Here is a 21,599-nt window from a genome sequence, read left to right as displayed (position 1 = left end):
TTGACAGTTATACATAGCGCTTCTAGACGCTTTGGTATATGCTTAACACGTAAGCGACTGAGGGAATTGAAGAAACTGTATCTTACATGCTTTTTGTTCACTTCAGCAGACGTGTGGTGATGGGTACAAACCACCAGGAAGAGAGAGGCAGATCTTCAATAAATTTAAATAAAAAGTAATGTTCATTTGTTGAAACATTCATTGATAATGTATCTCCAGTTATTAATCTTTTGAAATCAACCAAAATACATATTTAATGCCAGAAATACGAATAATTAGTATTTAAATAAATAAATACATAAATTCTGAAAATACTTCATTTTGGAAATATACTTTTTATTTACCTATCCCTGGAATAAGTTACGTTGTTTGTCTCTAAATAAATTGGCAACCCTTGTCATGGTTCATGAATTACCTGAAATGTTGAAGAAGCATATAAGTGAAATTACTCAAACCTGGAAAGTGAGTGAAAACATTCGTTTAGCTGACGTGGCCTCTGAGACTAATTTCATTAGACAGAGAAAAGCGACTGAACGAAAAAACAATCGACTGACCACCGTTAATTTTGTTTACAATCTTCCCTGTTGGGAAATACTGAGTTCCCTGGCCTGGAAGCCAATGATCATCCCTTTTTTGCAGTTTGCATGAATCATTTGTTTCACCACGGCAGCAGTTAACGAATGCGTATGACAGCCTGTCAGTCTTTTCACTTTATTAGTTCACGTTAAATAACACACGTCATGAAATTCGAACTGTAGACGCCACATCTAAGATGCTGTTTTCAAAGTGTCGCTCTACTATTTAAATCCGATGACAGAATGGTGGTCTGAACTTTTCTTCCAAACCCTAGTCCGAACAGCACCAGCTCACTGTGTTTGTTTGGCGAGGCTATGGTAATTCAGTTATGTAAACAGTAAGATGGTCTCTGTTATACTTAGCACACTATATCACTCGTGCGTGGTGCAGTGACTGATGGGGTCAAGCGCGGACGACCCAAGGTCGGTTGCTCATTACGATAACTGCTGGCCACTCCCGAGCCATTCATAGTTTGTGGCCGGCAGCATAGGAACAGCTCCTCTGCAGCCGTTGCTGTGGAGTCTGCGACGCAACGCGTTTAGCTGATATTCGCGCCTCTTCGCTCTACCATGACTGTAAGTAAACACCGCTTTGCAAACATTGTGTCAGCGCTATGGGAGACAAGCAGTGAAACATTTGTTGCTTTCGATATGTACGCAGTACAACATGACTGCGGTAATTTTTGTTTTTGTGCCAATGAATGTTTTGTTAATAGATCTCCCTCCTTTCAGAGAGTCTGTTAAGAACTGTTCTGGAAGCTTCTATTCGTAATTATCAGGTGATATTGTTTTTCTGTTAGACCTTAAGCCAATACATAATGGTACATGATAAGAAAATTTAGGAACAGAACACCTTCATCTGTATATTTTCGTCTGTACAGGATGCACGTGCAACGAGTGAAAAATATTCCTAGGTGTTGCCCTTGAGGCCTGCTGTGGAACAAATTGATCTGACAACGCGAACATAGAGTAGAGCTTTTACGCACTGCCCTCGTAAAGTTTCTTATATGAAGTACAAAAACTGCAAAATCACAAATGGCATCCTATTTCTGAAGCAAATGTAGGGTGCGAACACGTAGTATACATCAATCATCGAGAAACCATCATGAGGAAGGACAAGTAATAGTGTTACTTATACCAAAATGTACATCGTACTTTAGAGAAATTAAACATAGACTATGCACGATATCCAGCACTTATTCAAATAGCAAAAGAATTGTTAACATACATTAAAAATAATTACGTAAAGTGATAACCGGTTTGTATTACTTTGTGTCAACGCCTACACGGTATTTTAATTATTAAGTAACGGCAGTAGCGTACTGTGATTATTTTTTATATATTTGACTCCTTGGTATTAACGTTATTATTTTTTATATATTGACTCCTTGGTATTAACGTTTGTTACATAATTTATGAACGTTGTACTTTTGACTTCCCACGCCAGATGGTGGGTGTTACGTTTTTTAAGAAAGACCTGTGTTGCGCCTCTTTTTATGTTGTTCATTTATTATTCTTTGGCATTATCTTTTGCTTTTTATATGTTCTGCACTCTAATAACTTATCATCGATCTATTTTATGTTTTATAATTTATAAAAAACAATATGCCAATGTATTTTAGATATTCTTCTGCGTCTGCTATGTGTTGTACGTACATTTTAAATTTGAATTACTACACCATTCACAAAAGTACAAGAGTTATTTAGTGTTAATAATTCGCAAAACCAATAATACTATGTCTTCACGTGACACATGTCACATAGAGGGCGTGTCAAGCCCCGTCACACCGAGGTCTGCTGAACAAGTGCAGGTAAACAGCAACCTCAGTCTATGTGATTGCCGTAAGCTTAGTGACAACAGTGCATCCCAATTTAAGTTATACAATATAGGTTTGTTTCTAACAAGTGTTATGTTCATATGCAGATGTAATTGTGATTTTCTATGTTTTACTCTCTGATCGTAATGTGAAAAAAATTTTAACTTCTAGCACTGAAGATGGTCACTCAGTGACAGAAAATCGATTTTGCAATAGTAAAAAATATACGACCAATGCTGTCTCTTTTTTCAAGTATACCTGTTATCTGGTCGTGGTGCACAAGACAACATGGAGTCGCCAATCAACCCTAATCAGTGTTGTGGTAGTGATGGGGACCATCTGTGGTAGAGGATATGCCGAATGTTTCGAGTAATACGTGAAACGTGTACGTGGGTGCTGTGTATTTTTACCACAGTAGTTCTTTGTTTACAACAAGCAGTAAGTACATCGCTTTTCACCCGCCAGAGGCGGGAAAGGGGAAAATTGCTTTCACGCTTGTTCCTGCCTACTTAAACAGTTCCTCTCCGGACATGGATTCTTACTCAGATCGTTCATTTCCCCGCGCCCTTTAAACGTTGTAGGAATTTGTAGTAAAATTTAAAACACTGAACAAATGACTTCGCAGGTAACACCGGTAGCTCTGCAGCTCTTCGCTGGAGACGTAACTGGGAGCCGTATACAGTGAAATTGCGTCACTAGGCAACTGTTGAGAAATACAGGAAAACCTAATCAGCGGTTGGTGCAAAGACTGTTGGCTGATCCTTAACATAACCAAATGGAATGTGTTGTGCTTTTACGAGCGAGAAGGTATTACATCTTTGCCGAGCAATCAAAACCACACGACTATTGCCAGACTGAGACTCCCTAAATGAGTTCGTTTGAGCGAGTTTGCAGTTGATCTACATGATCAACGAAATGTAGGCATCACAAAAGTACAAACGACTAAAAATATTTTTTCACCCTCTATGTTATATAGACAACGAACTTGTCATTTTATCCTCCTGTGTTATTTCAGGTCCATGTAGCGTAACGTTTGTACTTGCGCTTTATTAAACATCGTCCAGCGAGTACTTACCGCGGACTGTTAGATGTTTAAAACAAAATGGAAACTTGTTGGGGATCAAGGAAATGCTTGGGATTAAGATCTGTATCTCCCGCGTCATTTCTGTCTAATACATCCCCGCCGGCCGAAGTGACCGCGCGGTTCTAGGCGCTACAGTCTGGAACCGCGCGACCGCTATGGTCACAGGTTCGAATCCTGCCTCGGGCATGGATGTTTGTGATGTCGTTAGGTTAGTTAGGTTTAAGTAGCTGTAAGTTCTAGGGGACTGATGACCTCAGAAGTTAAGTCCCATATTGCTCAGAGCCATTTTGAGCCTAATACATCCGTCTTTTTTATGTTGTAACACTGAGATGGGTACCATTAAGTAGTTCAAGGTGTATGTAAACCACTGCTTCAGCTGCTGTTAAAAGACAGATAATATGGTGGTTTACAAATACTTTAAAGTGCTAACCACCGTTGTACACCGATCGGGAAAATGCATAATTTTATCAATTATTTCATTGGTTCAGATTAAAAAAGGTGTACAATTTTCACTGAAGAACACTTTGTGATATGGAAGTCTAGAGCAGTTAACTAATGTAAAAATAAAGCTAGGTAATTAATAATGTCATTTGGGTTCGCAGTAGTCTAATTTTACTATATTCTGTTTCTATCCCGTCGACTTGAGCTATAATGTCAATCTTAATGCATCAACTTACAAGGGAAACTACGACGGTCGGATCACGGATTTAGTTCACATTTTGTGCACTTTTAATAGCCCGCTGGGACAACATAATGTGCAACGAATAAGGCGTATTACTTAGGCGATTTCGGGAAAACTGCAAGAGATGTTTTACGCATCAGTGATGTAACGGTGCGTCGCGACGTTGAGCAGTAGATGGCGGCGGTCATGTGGTTAGCGTTCTAGCTTCGTAATCGATGATTCTCCAGATAGAGTCCCGCTCATCCTTTTTTTTAATTATGTTTTTTCAACACTAATAGTGATGGACGAAGTAGACAGGATATAAAATGTAGACTGGCAATGGCATGGAAAGCATTTCTGAAGAAAAGAAATTTGTTAACATCGAGCATAGATTTAAGTGTCAGGAAGTAGTTTCTGAAAGTATTTGTACGGAGAGTAGCCATGTATTAAAGTGAAACATAGACGATAAATAGTTTGGACAAGAAGAGAATAGAAGCTTTCGAAATGTGGAGCTACAGAAGAATGCTGAAGATTAGATGGGTAGATCACATAACTAATGAGGAGGTATTGAATAGAATTGGCGAGAAGAGAAATTTGTGGTACAACTTGACTAGAAGAAGGGATCGGTTGGTGAGACATGTTCTGAGGCATCAAGGGATCACCAATTTAGTGTTGGAGGGCAGTGTGGAGGCTAAAAATCATAGAGGGAGACCAAGAGATGAATACACTAAGCAGATTCAGAAGGATGTAGGTTGCAGTAGGTACTGGGAGATGAAGAAGCTTGCACAGGATAGAGTAGCATGGAGAGCTGCATCAAACCAGTCTCTGGACTGAAGACAACAACAACAACAACAACAACAACAACTGAAAGGTAATATGATGAAGACACACATGTATTCAAATAAAATTTGATTATATTTCCAATGATATTTCGCTGCTTACTAATATTTATTATCAAAAATGGTTCAAATGGCTCTGAGCACTATGGGACTCAACTTCTGAGGTCATTAGTCCCCTAGAACTTAGAACTAGTTAAACCTAACTAACCTAAGGACATCACACACATCCATGCCCGAGGCAGGATTCGAACCTGCGACCGTAGCGGTCTCGCGGTTCCAGACTGCAGCGCCTAGAACCGCGCGGCCAATCTTTATTATCACAACATATATTATGCGACTTATATTTCTGTAGGCAATCTAAAAACTTTATCACGCGCCTTCATACTTATTCATTGGGTTGTTTGATTGGATTGTTTTGGGGGAAGAGACCAAACAGCGAGGTCATCGGTCTCATCGAATTGGGGAAGGACGGGGAAGGAAGTCGGCCGTGCCCTTTCAAAGGAACCATCCCGGCATTTGCCTGGAGCGATTTAGGGGAATCACGGAAAACCTAAATCAGGATGGCCGGACGCGGGATTGAACCGTCGTCCTCCCGAATGCGAGTCCAGTGTGCTAACCATTGCGCCACCTCGCTCGGTTCATACTTTCATATTTGACTGACGACGAGCAAGAAATTGCTGCTCGTGAAGATGCTAATAGAATACCCCAAATCGTACGTTTTCGGCAGCGGTATCAAAGAAAATGTTGCATTACGCATGGTTTGTATACAAACTGTCGGAAAAAAGAAATTTATCAAATGTCAAAGAACTTGTTGTTTTCTTAGAAACTCTGATGATTCCTTGTGCCTGAGGGAAAATTGCATTCCTTCGATGTAGTAGATACCGTTTTAATTTGTTTTCCATATCTCTATGAAAAATATTATCCTACAACTTGTAATGTCGAAAGCACATCCGACAATTAATCAGAACATTATCGTCATATTCTGACATATTGTAACTTATTGTGTTATTTATTTAAGTTATTTACGCATTTATCCATCGATGTTTGACTTGGGCTTTCGAAACCTCTTCCTCGTCCTTGAAACCTGTCAGTATATCGAAATGTCCAGATGCAAAGCAGTTCTCGGTACCGTAACAGACTGTAGGTGTAAAGGATTTCGCAAATCACTACAGGCAAACATTTTCAGGAAAACTTCATGCGTTTGGTCAGTTACTTGTCGATGATTATAAATACAATATTAGTTGCGATAGTTAAAATTAGCAAACAACCAAATAACATTGGAAATTCAGTAATAATTCATGCAGATACATGTGTCTTCATCATATTACCTTTCAAATGTAGTATGTACGAAATAATCAACTGATGTTGAAGAAAACATAAATTAAAAGAAAAACCATGAGAGGGACTCGATCCAGCTATCCAGTGACTACGGAAGTAGTAGAAGATGGCCGACGTCACCCCACTCTCCATTGGTGCCAAATTTATTCAAGATGGCGGCGATAGATATAGCAACATCGCAGTGACGTCATGGAAGGAAGTTCAAATTATGGTGGGAAGATTGGTCAAATGGGCTACCTCCACTAACCTAACCCCCTCCCCTCCCCCCTGCCCTCCCCAGGAAATAGTGGGAAGTTTGAACTCCATCAGGACAATGCAACACACCATGGCTACCTCCACTAACCTAAGAAAATGGCGGGAAAATAGGTCACTTGGGCTACCTCCACTAACCTAAGTCATTCGACCGCCACCTCTTCCTAGAAATGGGCGGGAAAAGGACTCAGCCTTTGCTGGATAGGATGGACATAAGTCTTTATTTTGCAGGCAGTCTTTATTTAAACAATTTGAGGCAGTAGCTCCATCCAGTATGTTATGGTGGACACACTGGATGGAGCCTTTGCTGTATGTGTACCTCTGACTCATCTTCACAGAAGGAAACATTTAGAGTAGAGTGGTCATCATGCCACCTGGACAGTCGAACAGTGGGCCAATGTTCATTTTGCAGATGAGTTCCGATTTCGTCTGGAGAATGATTCTCGACAGATTCTCATCTGGAGGGAACATGGAACACGGTTTTGGGATCCAAACATTATACAAAGAAACCAGTGTCAAGGAGGATCCCCAATGGTGTGGGCAGGGATTATGTTGATCACTTTAACCACTTTTCTTGAAATTGTATGGGTGGATTGGCAAGGTTTAACTGCTGTCACGTATCGTGACGAGATCTTGGGACCCCAAGCGCAGTTGTTCCGAGATGCTGTGGGCCCACACTTCGTACTGATGGACGATAAAGCTCGACCTTGTAGAGCACATGTGGTTGATATTTTCTTGGAGATGGAAGATACTGCTCAGATGGAGTGGCCTGCTCGCTCTTCCGATTTGAATCCCAAAGTGTTTGGCTGCGATGCACTACGGAGACGGATGCAAAACGTCAGTATGCACCAACCACTCTCCAAGACTTGTGAGCAGCTCTGCAGGAAGAATGGGCGTTATTGCCTCAACATGAGATTTATGACATCATTCGCAACATGCCCCGTCGTTGTCAGACCTGTATTGCCGCCATAGGTGGTAACACCCCATACTGAGCACACTAACCAGTTGTCAGAATGTGTGTGCAAATCCGTCAAGTGGGAAAAAACGAAGAATATTTTTGTCTACTTTATGATTGTTGCAGTTGTATGCGTTAGCTATTCTTCACATTTTTCTGCTTTATATCGCCTTTTGTACTGTTTTTTTTTTGGCAAAATAAATGCAACCTTGAAAAATTTCCGTTTGTTGCTTTAATTTTGGACACCAGTGTATTTGATTACCTAATCTGTGTACTGGTGTCAACCTCAGTTTGTTATATATTTCGATACTTGGGAACTTCACATATGGAGTTTCATTTAATCTTTACCCAACGGTATCTGCTTTTGGTGCCACTTCGTCATTTGGAAATGCATAATATGAGTTTTGGTAAGATTTAGTACTTAAACTGTTCGCTGTGGACCAATAATTGTTAGCCTGTTCCATTATTTCCCTGGGAGTTCTGCCGTGGAAGTGTTTGACCGCTTTATCAGTATACATGTATCATCAACAAAACTGACAGTTATTGAAGAGTCCTCTGATGACTTCGGTAAATCATGTTGGCAGTTCAGGAACAGGAGTGGGTCAACTACTAAGCCTTGTAGGATACTGTATTTAATGTTCCCCTACCCGGACATAGTTTCATTCTTGGTGAGTCATTAGTTAAAGAGAGTGTTTATTTTCTGTTGTCCAGATAAGATTATCGGTATTTTTCGCCATAAGTTATTAATTGCCGCAGGAGAATTTTGTGATCTACCCAATTAAAGGCGTTAACAAGGTGACAAACATACCAACAAGATAAATTTTCTTTTCTACACTACTGGCCATTAAAATTACTACACCACGAAGATGACGTGCCACAGACGCGAAATTTAACCGACAGGAAGAAGATGCTGTGATATGCAAATGATTAGCTTTTCAGAGCATTCACACAAGGTTGGCGCCGGTTGATACACCTACAACGTGCTGACATGAGGAAAGTTTCCAACCGATTTCTCATACACAAACAGCAGTTGACCGGCGTTGCCTGGTGAAACGTTGTTGTGATGCCTAGTGTAAGGAGGAGAAATGCGTACCATCACGCTTCCGACTTTGATAATGGTCGGATTGTAGCCTATTGCGATTGCGGTTTATCGTATCGCAACATTGCTGCTTGCGTTGGTCGAGATCCAATGACTGTTAGCAGAATATGGAATCGATGGGTTCAGGAGGGTAATACGGAACGCCGTGCTGGATCCCAACGGCCTCGTATCACTAGCAGTAGAGATGACAGGCATCTTATCTGCATGGCTGTAACGGATCGTGCAGCCACGTCTCGATCCCTAGTCAACAGATGGGGACGTTTGCAAGACAACAACCATCTGCACGAACAGTTCGACGACGTTTGCAGCAGCATGGACTGTCAGCTCGGAGACCATGGCTGCGGTTACCCTTGACGCTGCATCACAGACAGGAGCGCCTGCGATGGTGTACTCAACGACGAACCTGGGTGCACGAATGGCAAAACTTCATTTTTTCGGATGAATCCAGGTTCTGTTTACAGCATCATGATGGTCGCATCCGTGTTTGGCGACATCGCGGTGAACGCACATTGGAAGCGTGTATTCGCCATCGCCATACTGGTGTATCACCTAGCGTGATGGTATGGGGTGCCATTGGTTACACGTCTCGGTCACCTCTTGTTCTCATTGACGCCACTTTGAACAGTGTTACGATCCGTGGCTCTACCCTTCATTCGATCCCTGCGAAACCCTACAAAAAGTGGTTCAAATGGCTCTGAGCACTATGGGACTTAACTTCTGAGGTCAACAGTCCCCTAGAACTTAGAACTACTTAAACCTAACTACCCTAAGGACATCACACACATCCATGCCCGAGACAGGATTCGAACATGCGACCGTAGCGGTCGCCCGGTTCCTGACTGTAGCGCCTAGAACCGGAAACCCTACATTTCAGATGCATAATGCACGACTGCATGTTGCAAGTCCTGTACAGGCCTTTCTGGATACAGAAAACGTTCGACTGCTGCCCTGGCCAGCACATTCTCGAGATCTCTCACCAATTGAAAATGCCTGGTCAATGGTGGCCGAGCAACTGGCTCGTCACAATACGCCAGTCATTACTCTTGATGAACTGTGGTATCGTGTTGAAGCTGCATGGGCAGCTGTACCTGTACACGCCATCCAAGCTCTGTTTGACTCAGTGCCCAGGCGTATCAAGGCCGTTATTAGGGCCAGAGGTGGTTGTTCTGGGTACTGATTTCTCAGGATCTATGCACCCAAATTGCGTGAACATGTAATCACATGTCAGCGGTAGTATAATATATTTGTCCAGTGAATACCCGTTTATCATATGCGTTTCTTCTTGGTGTAGCAATTTTAATGGCCAGTAGTGTAATTATACCAGAACTGGGTTTGTGAGATTAAGTGTTACTTTGTTACATGTTGTTAAAACGGTAATATTGGGAAGGTGATTCAGTATTCCGCCATAAATTTGTGAGGCTAGAGGAAGCAAGCAGTTGGGTTTGTAATGAGAGTCCGCTTACATCTGTACTCCGCCAGCCATCGTACTGTGTGAGTTGGAGGACACTTTGTGCATCAGTGTCACTTCCCTCCTTCCCTGTTCTAGCCGCAAATAATTCTCGGGAAGAACGATTGTTGATAGGCCCCTGTGTCAGCTAGAATCTTTCTGATTTAACAGCTTAGCCTTTTCGCGAGATATATTGTACATAGGAGGAAGCTATATATTGATTAACTCTTCCAGGAACGTAGGCTCTCGAAACTTTAACTGTACACCACAAAGTTATACAGAACACTTCTCTAGCAGCATCTGCCAGTGGAGTTGGCTGCGCATCTCCGTGACGCAATGAAGCTGTAATTAAACGTGCTGTCCTTACTGGAATCTGCTATAGTTCCTCGATCTATCCTATCTGATACTGATCCCCGACTGACGAGCAGATTTGAAGTATTGATCGAACAATGGTTTCGTAAACTTGTTCCTTAGTGATGGACTGCACTTCCTGAGGATCATTTCAATGTACATTTACACTCATGCTCATAAATTAAGGATAATACTGATAATTGGCGAAACAACGCTCTGGTGGGCGGTTTGCGGGTTTAAATCACCTCGGGGTATGACCATGCAGTGCATTTGGCATGCGGTCGTCGCACAGTGGCGCTGGAAGCAGTCCACAAACACATAGGTGTTTTGGTGCATGTCAGAGTACAGTGCAGCGAATACGCGTGCAGACATTTTCAGACGTTCTAATGGTGACTGTATGTTGAAAATGGCTCAAAGAACACATGTTGATGACTTTATGAGGGGTAGAATACTAGGGCGACTGGAGGCTGGTCAAACACAGCAGGTCGTAGCACGGGCCCTCCGTGTGCCACAAAGTATGACCTCAAGATTATAGCAACGATTCCAGCAGACAGGAAACGTGTCCAGACGCTACAGTATGGGGCGTCAACAGTGTACAACACCACAAGAAGACTTATATCTCACCATCAGTGCCCGCAGAGGGCCACGGAGTACTGCAGGTAGCCTTACTTGGGATCTTACAGTTGTCTCCAAACACACAGTCTACAAACGACTGAACAGACATGGTTTATTCGGCTGGAGACCTGCAAGGTGCATTCCACTGACCCCTGGTCACAGGAGAGCCCGTAAAGCCTGGTGTCACACACATTACATGGTCATTGGAACAGTGGTCCCAGCTTATGCTCGCAGACTAGTCCAGGTGCTGTCTGAATAGTGATTCTCGCCAGGTTTTCATCTGTCGTGAACCAGGAACCAGGTACGAATCCCTTAATGTCTTTGAAAGGGACCTGTATGGAGGTCACGGTTTGATGGTGTGGGGTGGGATTATGATTGGTGCACATACACCCCAGAATGTCTTTGACAGAGGAACTGTAACAGGTCAGTTGTATCAGAGAGTCATTTTGCACCAGTATGTTTGCTTTTCAGGGGTGCAGTGAGTCCCACCTTCCTCCTGATGGATGATAATGCACGGCCCCACCGAGCTGCCATCGTGGATGAGTACCTTAAAACATAAGATATCAGGTGAATGGAGTAACCTGCCTGTTCTCCAGACCTCAACCCCATCGAGTACGTCTGGGATGCTCTCAGTCGACATATCGCTGCACGTCTTCAAACCCCTATGACACTTCAGGAGCTCTGACAGGCACTGGTGCAAGAATGGGAGGCTATACCCCAGCAGCTGCTTGACCATCTGATCCAGAGTATGCCAACCAGTTGTGCGGGCTGTATATGTGTGCATGGTGGTCATATCCCATATTGATGTCGCGGTACATGCGCAGGAAACAGTGGCGTTTTGAAGCACATGTGTTTCAGGACAGTTTTCTCAACTTATCACCGATACCGTGGACTTACAGATCTGCGTCATGTGTGTTCCCTATGTGCCTGTGCTATTAGCGCCAGCATTGTGTAGTGCCACGTTGTGTGGCACCACATTCTGCAATTATCCTTAATTTATGAGCATGAATGTACCTCAACTGTGATTAGTTTTATGTGGTCATTCCGTACGCATACTCCTAAATATTTTATGGATGTGACTACTTACAGTAACTGTTCAGGCATTGTGTAATCGTACATAATGGGTCTTTCTTCCTATGTATTCCCAATACATTCTATTTGTTTACCATGAGGGTCAACTGCCAGTTTTCTAGCGTTGTGTCTTCTGCGTACAACAGCATCATCTGCGAAAAGCCACTTGGAATTCCGACATAATCCATTAGGTCATTTTGTATATATTGTAAAAAGTAATGGTCCTATAACACTCCCTTGAGGTACGCGAGAAGTTACATTTACGTCTGATGCTCCCTCTCCATTGAAAATGACAGACTGTATTCTGTTTGGCAGAAACTCTTCAGTACAATCACGGAGTCGGTCTGATTTACCAAGCTCTTATATATTTCTCACTAGGTTAGCCTTCTGCCGCCGAGCAGTGTGTCAGCAGTGCGCAAGTAGCAGCAAGTGGCTTATTTAGCGTTCTTACAAGCGTAGTAGTCAAGTTGAAAATTTGTTTGAGTGTTCTTAGCGCACTTGTTTAGTTAAATATTACGGGGTAGATTTGCATTTTAATATCTGTGACGTGTAAAGTCGTGTAGTCGTCTGTCATTTGTTTATTTCTTTCAGTTACTGACGGAAAAGTTACCTTTCTGCCGCTGAGCAATGTGTCAGCAATGCGCAAGTAGCAGCATTACTGCATTTACTAGGCAGTCTTGTATTTTAACAACTGTTTAAATTTTGTGTCGAACTGTTTGTGCTCTCTGTAGATAGTTCAGACGTTCCTTGCACAACAGTATTTAGCATGGATAGGGATTGTGACAGCTTTGTTCAGATGCGGGATGAGTTGGCATCCCTTCGCTCCCAGCTTCAGACAGTGTTGGCTTCAGTCAGACAGCTTGAGGCTGTTGCCAATGGGCATCACTGTGGGGGGTTGGATGGGGGTTTGTCAGGGACGGCCAGCTCGTCCCATGCATCCCCCAATTGGACTATGGCTGTGGCTGCCTGGGATACTGCCCACATTGAGGCTGACCGTTCACCCATGGTACAGTGGGAGGTTGTCTCGAGGTGTGGCAAGGGGCAAAAGACATTCCGGAGGCCTGAACGCAAGGTCTCTCCAGTTTGACGAACCGGTTTCAGGCTCTGTCTCCAGCTGATACTGATCTTTGGCCAGACATGGCTGGGTGTCCTGTTCCAAAGGTTGCCCCTCAGTCTGCAAGATCTGGGTGGTCGTAGAGGGTAAACTTACTGGTAGTTTGGAGCTCCAATGTCAGGCGTGTAATGGGGCTCCTTAGGGATATGGCTGCAAGGGAGGGGAAGAAAACCAATGTGCACTCCGTGTGCATACCGGGGGGAGTCATTCCAGATGTGGAGAGGGTTCTTCTGGATGCCATGAAGGGTACAGGATGCACCCATCTGCAAGGGGTCGCTCATGTTGGCACCAATGATGTGTGTCGCTATGGATCGGAGGAAACGCTCTCTGGCTTCCGGCGGCTATCTGATTTGGTGAAGACTGCCAGTCTCGCTAGCAGGATGGAAGCAGAGCTCACCATCTGCAGCATCGTCGACAGGACTGACCGCAAACCTTTGGTACAGAGACGAGTGGAGAGTCTGAATCAGAGTCTCAGACGGTTGTGCGACCGTGTGGGCTGCAGATTCCTCGACTTGCGCCATAGGGTGGTGGGGTTTCAGGTTCCGCTGGATAGGTCAGGAGTCCACTACACACAGCAGGCGGCTACACAGGTAGCAGGGGTTGTGTGGCGTGGACTGGGCGGTTTTTTAGGTTAGATGGCCTCGGGCAAGTACCGAAAGGGCAACAGCCTCAAAGGGTGTGGGGCAAAGTCAGGACATGCGGGGACCAAGCAGCAATCGGTATTGAAATTTTCCACCCATCTGAGGATCGTGTTACGGCTCAGAACAGCTCCATGTCGACCAACATTAAACCGTGCTTGAAACAGTCGCTGCTTAGCAATAATAGACTCACCACTTTTCACGAAACTGTCATAGACAAACACTCGACGTTGCAAGTCCCACTGCTCCATAGTGAATGAGTAAATGAAATGGCGTCTTGTGTGGATCAGAACTATCCCTACTACGACCACCACCCACCACCGCGCTCTCAGTACTACGCAGTTCAGAACCATCCATCTACCTTGAGTCACCCTGTATATGCCTCCCTAGTAATCCCACGTCATTGGCAATCATGTGGAGTTTTTTACTAATATAATTTGCAACTGCAAACTGGGCACATCAGATTTTGCCAGGCGTTGTTTTCCTCATCCACCGAAAAACACATAAAATCAAATCAATCACGGAACTTTTTACAACAAATAATGCTCTTATGGCAACGAATAGTTTGGTGGATCCATTCAGTTCGTGGCGCCCCCCCCCCCCCCCTGCGGGTCCGGGGATTAGAATAGGCTCGAGGTATTCCTGCCTGTCGTAAGAGGCGACTAAAAGGAGTCCCTCCCCCTCAAGGGGGTAGTTAGCGCCTGCGTCCGGAGACGGACGGTTCCACGACCTCTATTTGCGGTCATTTTGCTTTTTCTTTTCTCGTTTCTTCCTTCCTTTGGTTGGTTCCTTTCTTTGCTCTTCTCCACCTCACTGTCTTCCTTACTCTTTCCCTTGCCTTCTTCTCCTGGCCTTCTCATTGCCTTCTTCTCCTTGGCTTTTCATTGCCTTCTTCTCATTGCCTTCTCATTGCCTTCTTCTCCTTGCCTTCTCATTGCCTTCTTCTCCTTGCCTTCTCTGGTCTCCGCCTCGGCGTTTGAGACAGTCTGTCCTCTCTCTCCCTCTCTCTCTTCTTTTTCCTCTTCTTCCTTCCTCCCTGTGCGCGCCTGAAGGCCGACCCACGCGTTCGCATGCGTAGCCGGTGACGGGGTAACGCGTAATTCCCCGCCCTGGGTAGACATGTAAGGCACGCACGTACCCCCTGGTAAAGGCCAGGCCCAGGGAGGGGTGATTGCCTGAGCTGATACCTTCTGACCATGCCGATTGGTCCCTCCGTCTGTTTCTCGGGAGGTGTGACCTGAGGTGTAAACATTCACCTAAGGCGGGAGTGCCCTCTGAGAGGGTCCCCACAAGGAAGGAGCGCGCCATCGGAGACACTGGCAATCATGGGGGATTCCTCCGCACTGATAGCGGCGGCAGTGCTCGCTCGAAGCCAGGCCCTCAGCGGCCTTCGAGGTGACCCCTTCTTTCATCTTCCTTTTCTTCTTACGATGGCACTTATTCACTGGAATATTCGCAGCATTCGCTCCAACCGAGAGGACTTGAAGTTGCTGCTCCGCTTGCACCGTCCGCTCGTCGTAGCCCTCCAGGAAACGAAGCTACGCCCATGCGATCAAATTGCCTTGGCACACTACACCTCTGTGCGTTTTGACCTACCCCCTGTGGTAGGTATCCCGGCTCATGGAGGGGTTATGTTGCTGGTCCAGGATGATATTTACTACGTTCCCATCACGTTGCACACCGGCCTGCAGGCAGTTACCATCCGCATTACTCTCCCCACTTTTACATTTTCCATTTGTACCGTTTACACTCCATCGTCGTCTGCCGTTACCAGGGCAGACATGATGCAACTTATTGCTCAGCTACCTGCACCATTTTTGTTAACTGGAGACTTCAATGCCCACCATCCCCTTTGGGGCTCTCCAGCATCCTGCCTGAGGGGCTCCCTGTTAGCAGACCTTTTCAACCAGCTCAATCTTCAATACTGGCGCCCCTACTTTTCTTTTGGACACATCTCACACCTATTCCCATTTAGACCTCTCTATACGTACTCCCCAACTTGCACGCCGGTTTGAGTGGTATGCACTTTCTGATACATATTCGAGCGACCACGGAAGTCATTCTCACTGCTGCTGAATATTCCATCCCTCACCCTACTTCTTCTCCACGTCGCGTACCGGTCCCCTGGTGGACCAAAGCATGTAGAGACGCTTTACGTGCTCGTCGACGTGCTTTACGCACCTTTAAACACCACCCTACAGTGGCGAATTGTATCAATTATAAACGATTACGTGCACAGTGTCGTTGTATTATTAAAGAAAGCAAGAAAGCCAGCTGGGCTGCTTTCACAAGCGCCTTCAACATTTTTACTCCTTCTTCTGTTGTCTGGGGTAGCCTGCGCCAGCTATCTGGCACTAAGGTCCACTCACCAGTTTCTGGCTTGACGGTCACGAATGACGTCCTTGTGGCCCCTGAGGCTGTCTCCAATGCCTTCAGCCGCTTTTTCGCAGAGGTTTCGAGCTCCGCTCATTACCACCCTGCCTTCCTCCCCCGCAAACAGGCAGAGGAGGCTAGGCCACCTAACTTCCGCTCCTTGAATCGTGAAAGTTATAATGCCCCATTCACCATGCGGGAACTCGAAAACGCACTTGGCCGATCACGGTCCTCCGCTCCAGGGCCTGATTCTATTCATATTCAGATGCTGAAGAACCTTTCTCCTGCGGGTAAAGGTTTTCTTCTTCGTACTTACAATCGCATCTGGATTGAGGGACATGTTCCCGCATGGTGGCGCGAGTCTATTGTTGTCCCGATCCCTAAGCCGGGGAAGGACAAGCACTTGCCTTCCAGTTATCGACCCATCTCGCTTACCAGCTGTGTCTGTAAAGTGATGGAGCGAATGGTTAACTCCTATTTGGTTTGGCTGCTCGAGTCTCGACGCCTACTTACCAATGTACAATGTGGATTTCGTAGGCGCCGCTCTGCTGTTGACCATGTGGTTACTTTGTCGACCTTCATTATGAATAACTTCTTGCGGAAGCGCCCGACCGTGGCTGTGTTCTTTGATTTGGAGACGGCTTACGACACCTGTTGGAGGGCGGGCATTCCCCGCACCATGCATACATGGGGCCTTCGCGGTCACCTCCCTCTTTTTATTTGTTCCTTTTTAATGGATCGACAGTTCCGGGTACGTGTGGGTTCTGTCCTGTCAGACACCTTTCGCCAGGAGAATGGGGTGCCACAGGGCTCAGTTTTGAGCGTCGCTCTCTTCGCCATAGCGATCAATCCAATAATGGATTGCCTCCCAGCTGATGTATCAGGCTCCCTTTTCGTGGACGATTTTACCATCTATTGCAGCGCGCAGCGTACGTGTTTCCTGGAGCGCTGTCTTCAGCGTTCTCTTGACCGTCTTTACTCCTGGAGTGTCGCCAATGGCTTCCGTTTTTCTGCCGAGAAGACGGTCTGTATTAACTTCTGGCGCTACAAAGAGTTTCTCCCACCGTCCTTACGAGTCGGTCCTGTTGCTCTCCCATTCATGGAGACAACAAAATTTTTAGGTCTTACATTTGACAGGAAACTTAGCTGGTCTCCACATGTGTCATATTTGGCTGCCCGTTGTACCCGTTCTCTAAATGTCCTCCGTGTTCTCAGTGGTATGTCGTGGGGAGCGGATCGAACCGTCCTACTTCGCCTATATCGGTCGATCGTCTGCTCCAAGCTGGATTATGGGAGCTTCGTATACTCCTCTGCACGGCCATCCATCTTACGCTGCCTCAACTCCATACAACATCGGGGTTTACGACTTGCGATCGGAGCGTTTTATACTAGTCCCGTCGAGAGTCTTCATGCTGACGCTGGTGAGTTGCCACTCACCTACCGGCGCGATATACTGCTTTGTCGGTATGCCTGTCGGCTACTGGCAATGCCCGACCACCCGTCTTATCTTTCCTTTTTTGATGACTCTCTCGACCGTCAATACGGGTTGTATGTCTCTGCCCTGCTACCCCCTGGAGTTCGCTTTTGTCGCCTCCTTCAACACCTTAATTTTTCACTCCCTGCAACCTTTCGAGTGGGCGAGAGCCACACGCCACCTTGGCTCCAGGCTCAGGTTCGCGTCCACCTTGACCTCTGCTCGCTCCCAAAGGAGGTTACCCCCGGTTCAGTCTACCACTCCCGTTTTGTCGAACTTCGTTCGAAGTTCATTAATATGACCTTCATTTATACAGATGGGTCTAAGACCAATACGGGGTCGGGTGTTCTTTTATTGTCGGGGCACAAAGTTTCAAATACCGGCTCCATGGCCATTGTTCGGTCTTCACAGCTGAGCTCTTTGCCCTCTACCAGGCTGTTCTTTACATCTGCCGCCACCGACATTCTGCATATGTCATCTGCTACGATTCCCTGAGCGCCATCCAGAGCCTCAGTGATCCGTACCTGGTTCACCCTTTCGTGCACCGGATCCAACGCTCTCTTCAGCAGCTGGTGGACGTCGGTTCTCCGGTTAGCTGTATGTGGGTTCCTGGCCATGTCGGTATCCCTGGGAACGAAGCTGCAGATGCCGCGGCCAAGGCTGCGGTCCTCCAGCCTCGGACAGCTTCTTGTTGTGTCCCTTTGTCAGATTGTAGCAGGGTCATTTGTCGGCGCATTTTCTCGCTGTGGCATGCCGATTGGGCTGCACTTACAGACAACAAGCTTCGGGCCTTGAAACCTCTTCCCGTGGCTTGGACGTCCTCCTCACGCCCTTCTCGGCGGGAGGAGGTAGTTTTGGCCCGGTTACGAATTGGACACTGCCGGTTCAGCCATCGCCATCTGCTGACGGCTGCGCCGGCGCCGTTCTGCCCATGTGGGCAATTGCTGACGGTCCGCCACATTTTAACGTCCTGTCCGGATTTTAACACACTGCGTCTTGATCTTGGCCTGCCGTGTACTTTAGAAGCCATTTTAGCGGATGACCCACGAGCAGCTGCTCGCGTTCTTCATTTTATCAATTTGACAACCCTCTCTAAGGACATTTGATTATGCTGTTTTTTTTTTTTTTTTTTAATCCTATGCCTGTCAGTCTGTCTTTTATCGTGTTTCCCGTTTCGTTGCTGTTTTAAACTTGTGACTCGCGGTGCATTCCTAACGTTGTCTGGGCGCTAATGACCGTTGAAGTTGTGCGCCCTAAAACCACAAAAAAAAAAAAAGTTCGTGGCGCATATGTCTGAAATCATCCCAAACACTTTCAACACTTTGATATGAAATCCATTTTGAATATTACTGCTACGGAGGGCCAGAGCTCCCTGAGAAAAACGCTGAGACTGCAGAGACCTCTATCGGTTCACGCTTAACGCTGGGGCTGTCTTTATTTTAAGAAATCATAAACGTTGGCCAATCAGAAACTCCATCACATCCAGACACTGGTCTGCCCCAAAGGGCAGAAGTAGCACCCCAACCCTCAGCTGCGGCACTTCTTTCACTGCAGTGTCCTGTGACTTCATTGTGATGCCCTCAGACAAGCCATACAGCATTATTACAAAATGTTTTTTAAAGTAAATTAACTTTCATACAATTTTAAATTAGGCTGAAGTGCACAAAAACAGAAGTCGCTGATCCTCACAGATTGCCAGTTCTGTTTGCATTAAAGTTTTGTTTATGATGTAATGATTGAACTGGGTTGACGTGGGTATGAACGGTTACAACACACAAAAACAAAAAACCTCTGTAAAAATGTTGAAGTAAAAATTGAACGGAATGTAGCTGATAATACACTCAGACAGAAAAGACAACGACGCACCATTAACCATTCAGCTGAATTGGTTCAAATGGCTCTGAGCATTATGGGACTTAACTTCTGAGGTCATCAGTCTACTAGACTTAGAACTACTTAAACCTAACCAACCTAAGGACATCACACACATCCATGCCCGATGCGGCATTCGAACCTGCGACCGTAGCAGTCACGCGGATCCGGACTGTAGTGCTTAGGATCGCTCGGCCACCACAGCCAGCATTCATCTGAATGGGACAGAAATCAGTTCATGTGATGTAAATGCGCAGACAGATGATCACAATTTCTGAAAAATTGGGTGATTTATTCAAGAGAAAGAGCTCCACAAACTGAACAAGTCAGTAGCTTGTGGGTCTATCTCTGGCTCTTATGCAAGCAGTTATTCGGCTTGGCGTCGATTAATAGTTGCTGGGTGTCCTCCTGAGGGATTTTGTGCCAAATTCTGTCCAACTAGTGAGCTATATCGTCAGATTCCCGAACTAGTTGGAGGGCTCTGTTCATAATGCTACAAACATTATCAATTTGAGAGAGACCTTCTGGCCAAGGTACGGTTCGGCAGCACACTACAATCACCACGGGATTCTGACGATATAACACGCCAATTGCACAGAACTTGGCATGATATGCCTCAAGAGGACATCAAACAACTCTGTCAATCAGTGTCAAAACTAATAACTGCCTGCATAAGATCCAGAGGTGAACCAACTTGTTATCGATTTGCTCAATTTGTGAAGCTTTTCTCTTAACTGAATTATCAAATTTTTCTGAAATTGTGATCATTTGTTTGTCTGTACCTTTACCCACATCTACCTATTTCCCTCCCTTTCGGATAACTCCTTTGCAGTGAGTCGTTTTTTTGTCTTATAGTGTATATATGAGATAATCGCATTTGAATAATAGATTACAAATACGCTGAAGCGCCAAAGAAACTGGTATAGGTATGCGTATTGAAATAAACAGATATGTAAACAGGCAGAATACTGTGCTGCTGTTGACAACACCTATATTAGACAAGTGTCTGGCGCAGTTGTTAGATCGGTTACTGCTGCTACAATGGCACGTTATCAAGATTTAAGTGAGTTTGAGCGTGCTGTTATAGTCGGCGCACGAGCGATGGGACACAGTATCTCCGAGGTAGCGATGAAATGGGGATTTTCCCGTACGACCATTTTGCGACTGTACCGTGAATATCAGGAATCCGGTAAAACATCAAATCTCTGACATCGCCGCGGCCGGAAAAAGATTCTGCAAGAACGGGACTAACGACGATTGAAGAAAGTAGTTCAACGTGACGGATGTCCAACCCTTCCGCAGATTGCTGCAGATTTCAATGCTAGGCCGTCAACAAGTGTCAGCGTGCTAACCATTCAACGAAACTTCATCGATATGGGCTTTCGGAGCCGAAGGCCCACTCGTGTGCCCTTCATGACTGCACAACACAAAGCTTTACGCCTCGCCTGGGCCCATCAGCACCGACATTGGTCTGTTGATGACTGGAAAAATGTTGTCTGGTCGGACGAGTCTCGTTTCAAATTGTATCGAACGGATGGACGTGGACGTGTACAGGTATGGAGTCAACCTCATGAATCCATGGACTCTGCATGTCAGCAGGGGACTGTTCAAGCTGGTGGAGGTTCTGTATTGGTGTGGGGCTTGTGCAATTGGAGTGATATGGGACCCCTGATACATCTAGATACGACTCTGACAGGTGACACTTACGTAATCATCTTGTCTGATCACCTGCATTCATTCATGTCCATTGTGCATTCCGACGGACTTGCGCAATTCCAGCAGGAAATTGCGACACCCCACAGATTCAGAATTGCTACAGAGTGGCTTCTGAGTCTAAACACTTCTACTGGCCACCAAACGTCCCAGACATAAACATTACTGAGCATATCTGCGATGCCTTGCAACGTGTTGTTAAGAAGAGATCTCCACCACCTTGTACTCTTACGGATTTATGGACAGCCTTGCAGGATTCATAGTGAGAGTTCCCTCCAGCACTACTTCAGACATTAGTCGAGTCCATGCCA

The 21,599-nt window shown here is 45.5% G+C and overlaps 1 protein-coding gene across 2 annotated transcripts in view; it reads left to right on the top strand.

The window, feature by feature from the left end:
- The first annotated feature begins 1,010 nt into the window (after positions 1–1,010).
- LOC124772664 (triokinase/FMN cyclase-like) overlaps positions 1,011–21,599 on the top strand; it is a 156,957-nt gene continuing 136,368 nt past the window's right edge. For both annotated transcript variants that reach the window (XM_047249340.1, XM_047249338.1), the window contains exon 1: positions 1,011–1,151. In XM_047249340.1, the coding sequence (XP_047105296.1) occupies positions 1,146–1,151 (6 nt within the window). In that variant the 5' untranslated portion in view covers positions 1,011–1,145. The remainder of the gene's footprint in view (positions 1,152–21,599) is intronic.

This window comes from Schistocerca piceifrons, chromosome 2 (assembly GCF_021461385.2).
Source record: "Schistocerca piceifrons isolate TAMUIC-IGC-003096 chromosome 2, iqSchPice1.1, whole genome shotgun sequence".
Classification (NCBI taxonomy): Eukaryota; Metazoa; Arthropoda; class Insecta; order Orthoptera; family Acrididae; genus Schistocerca; species Schistocerca piceifrons.
The sequence above is the reverse complement of the archived record's forward strand: the minus strand, read 5'-3'. Positions and strand labels throughout refer to the sequence as shown.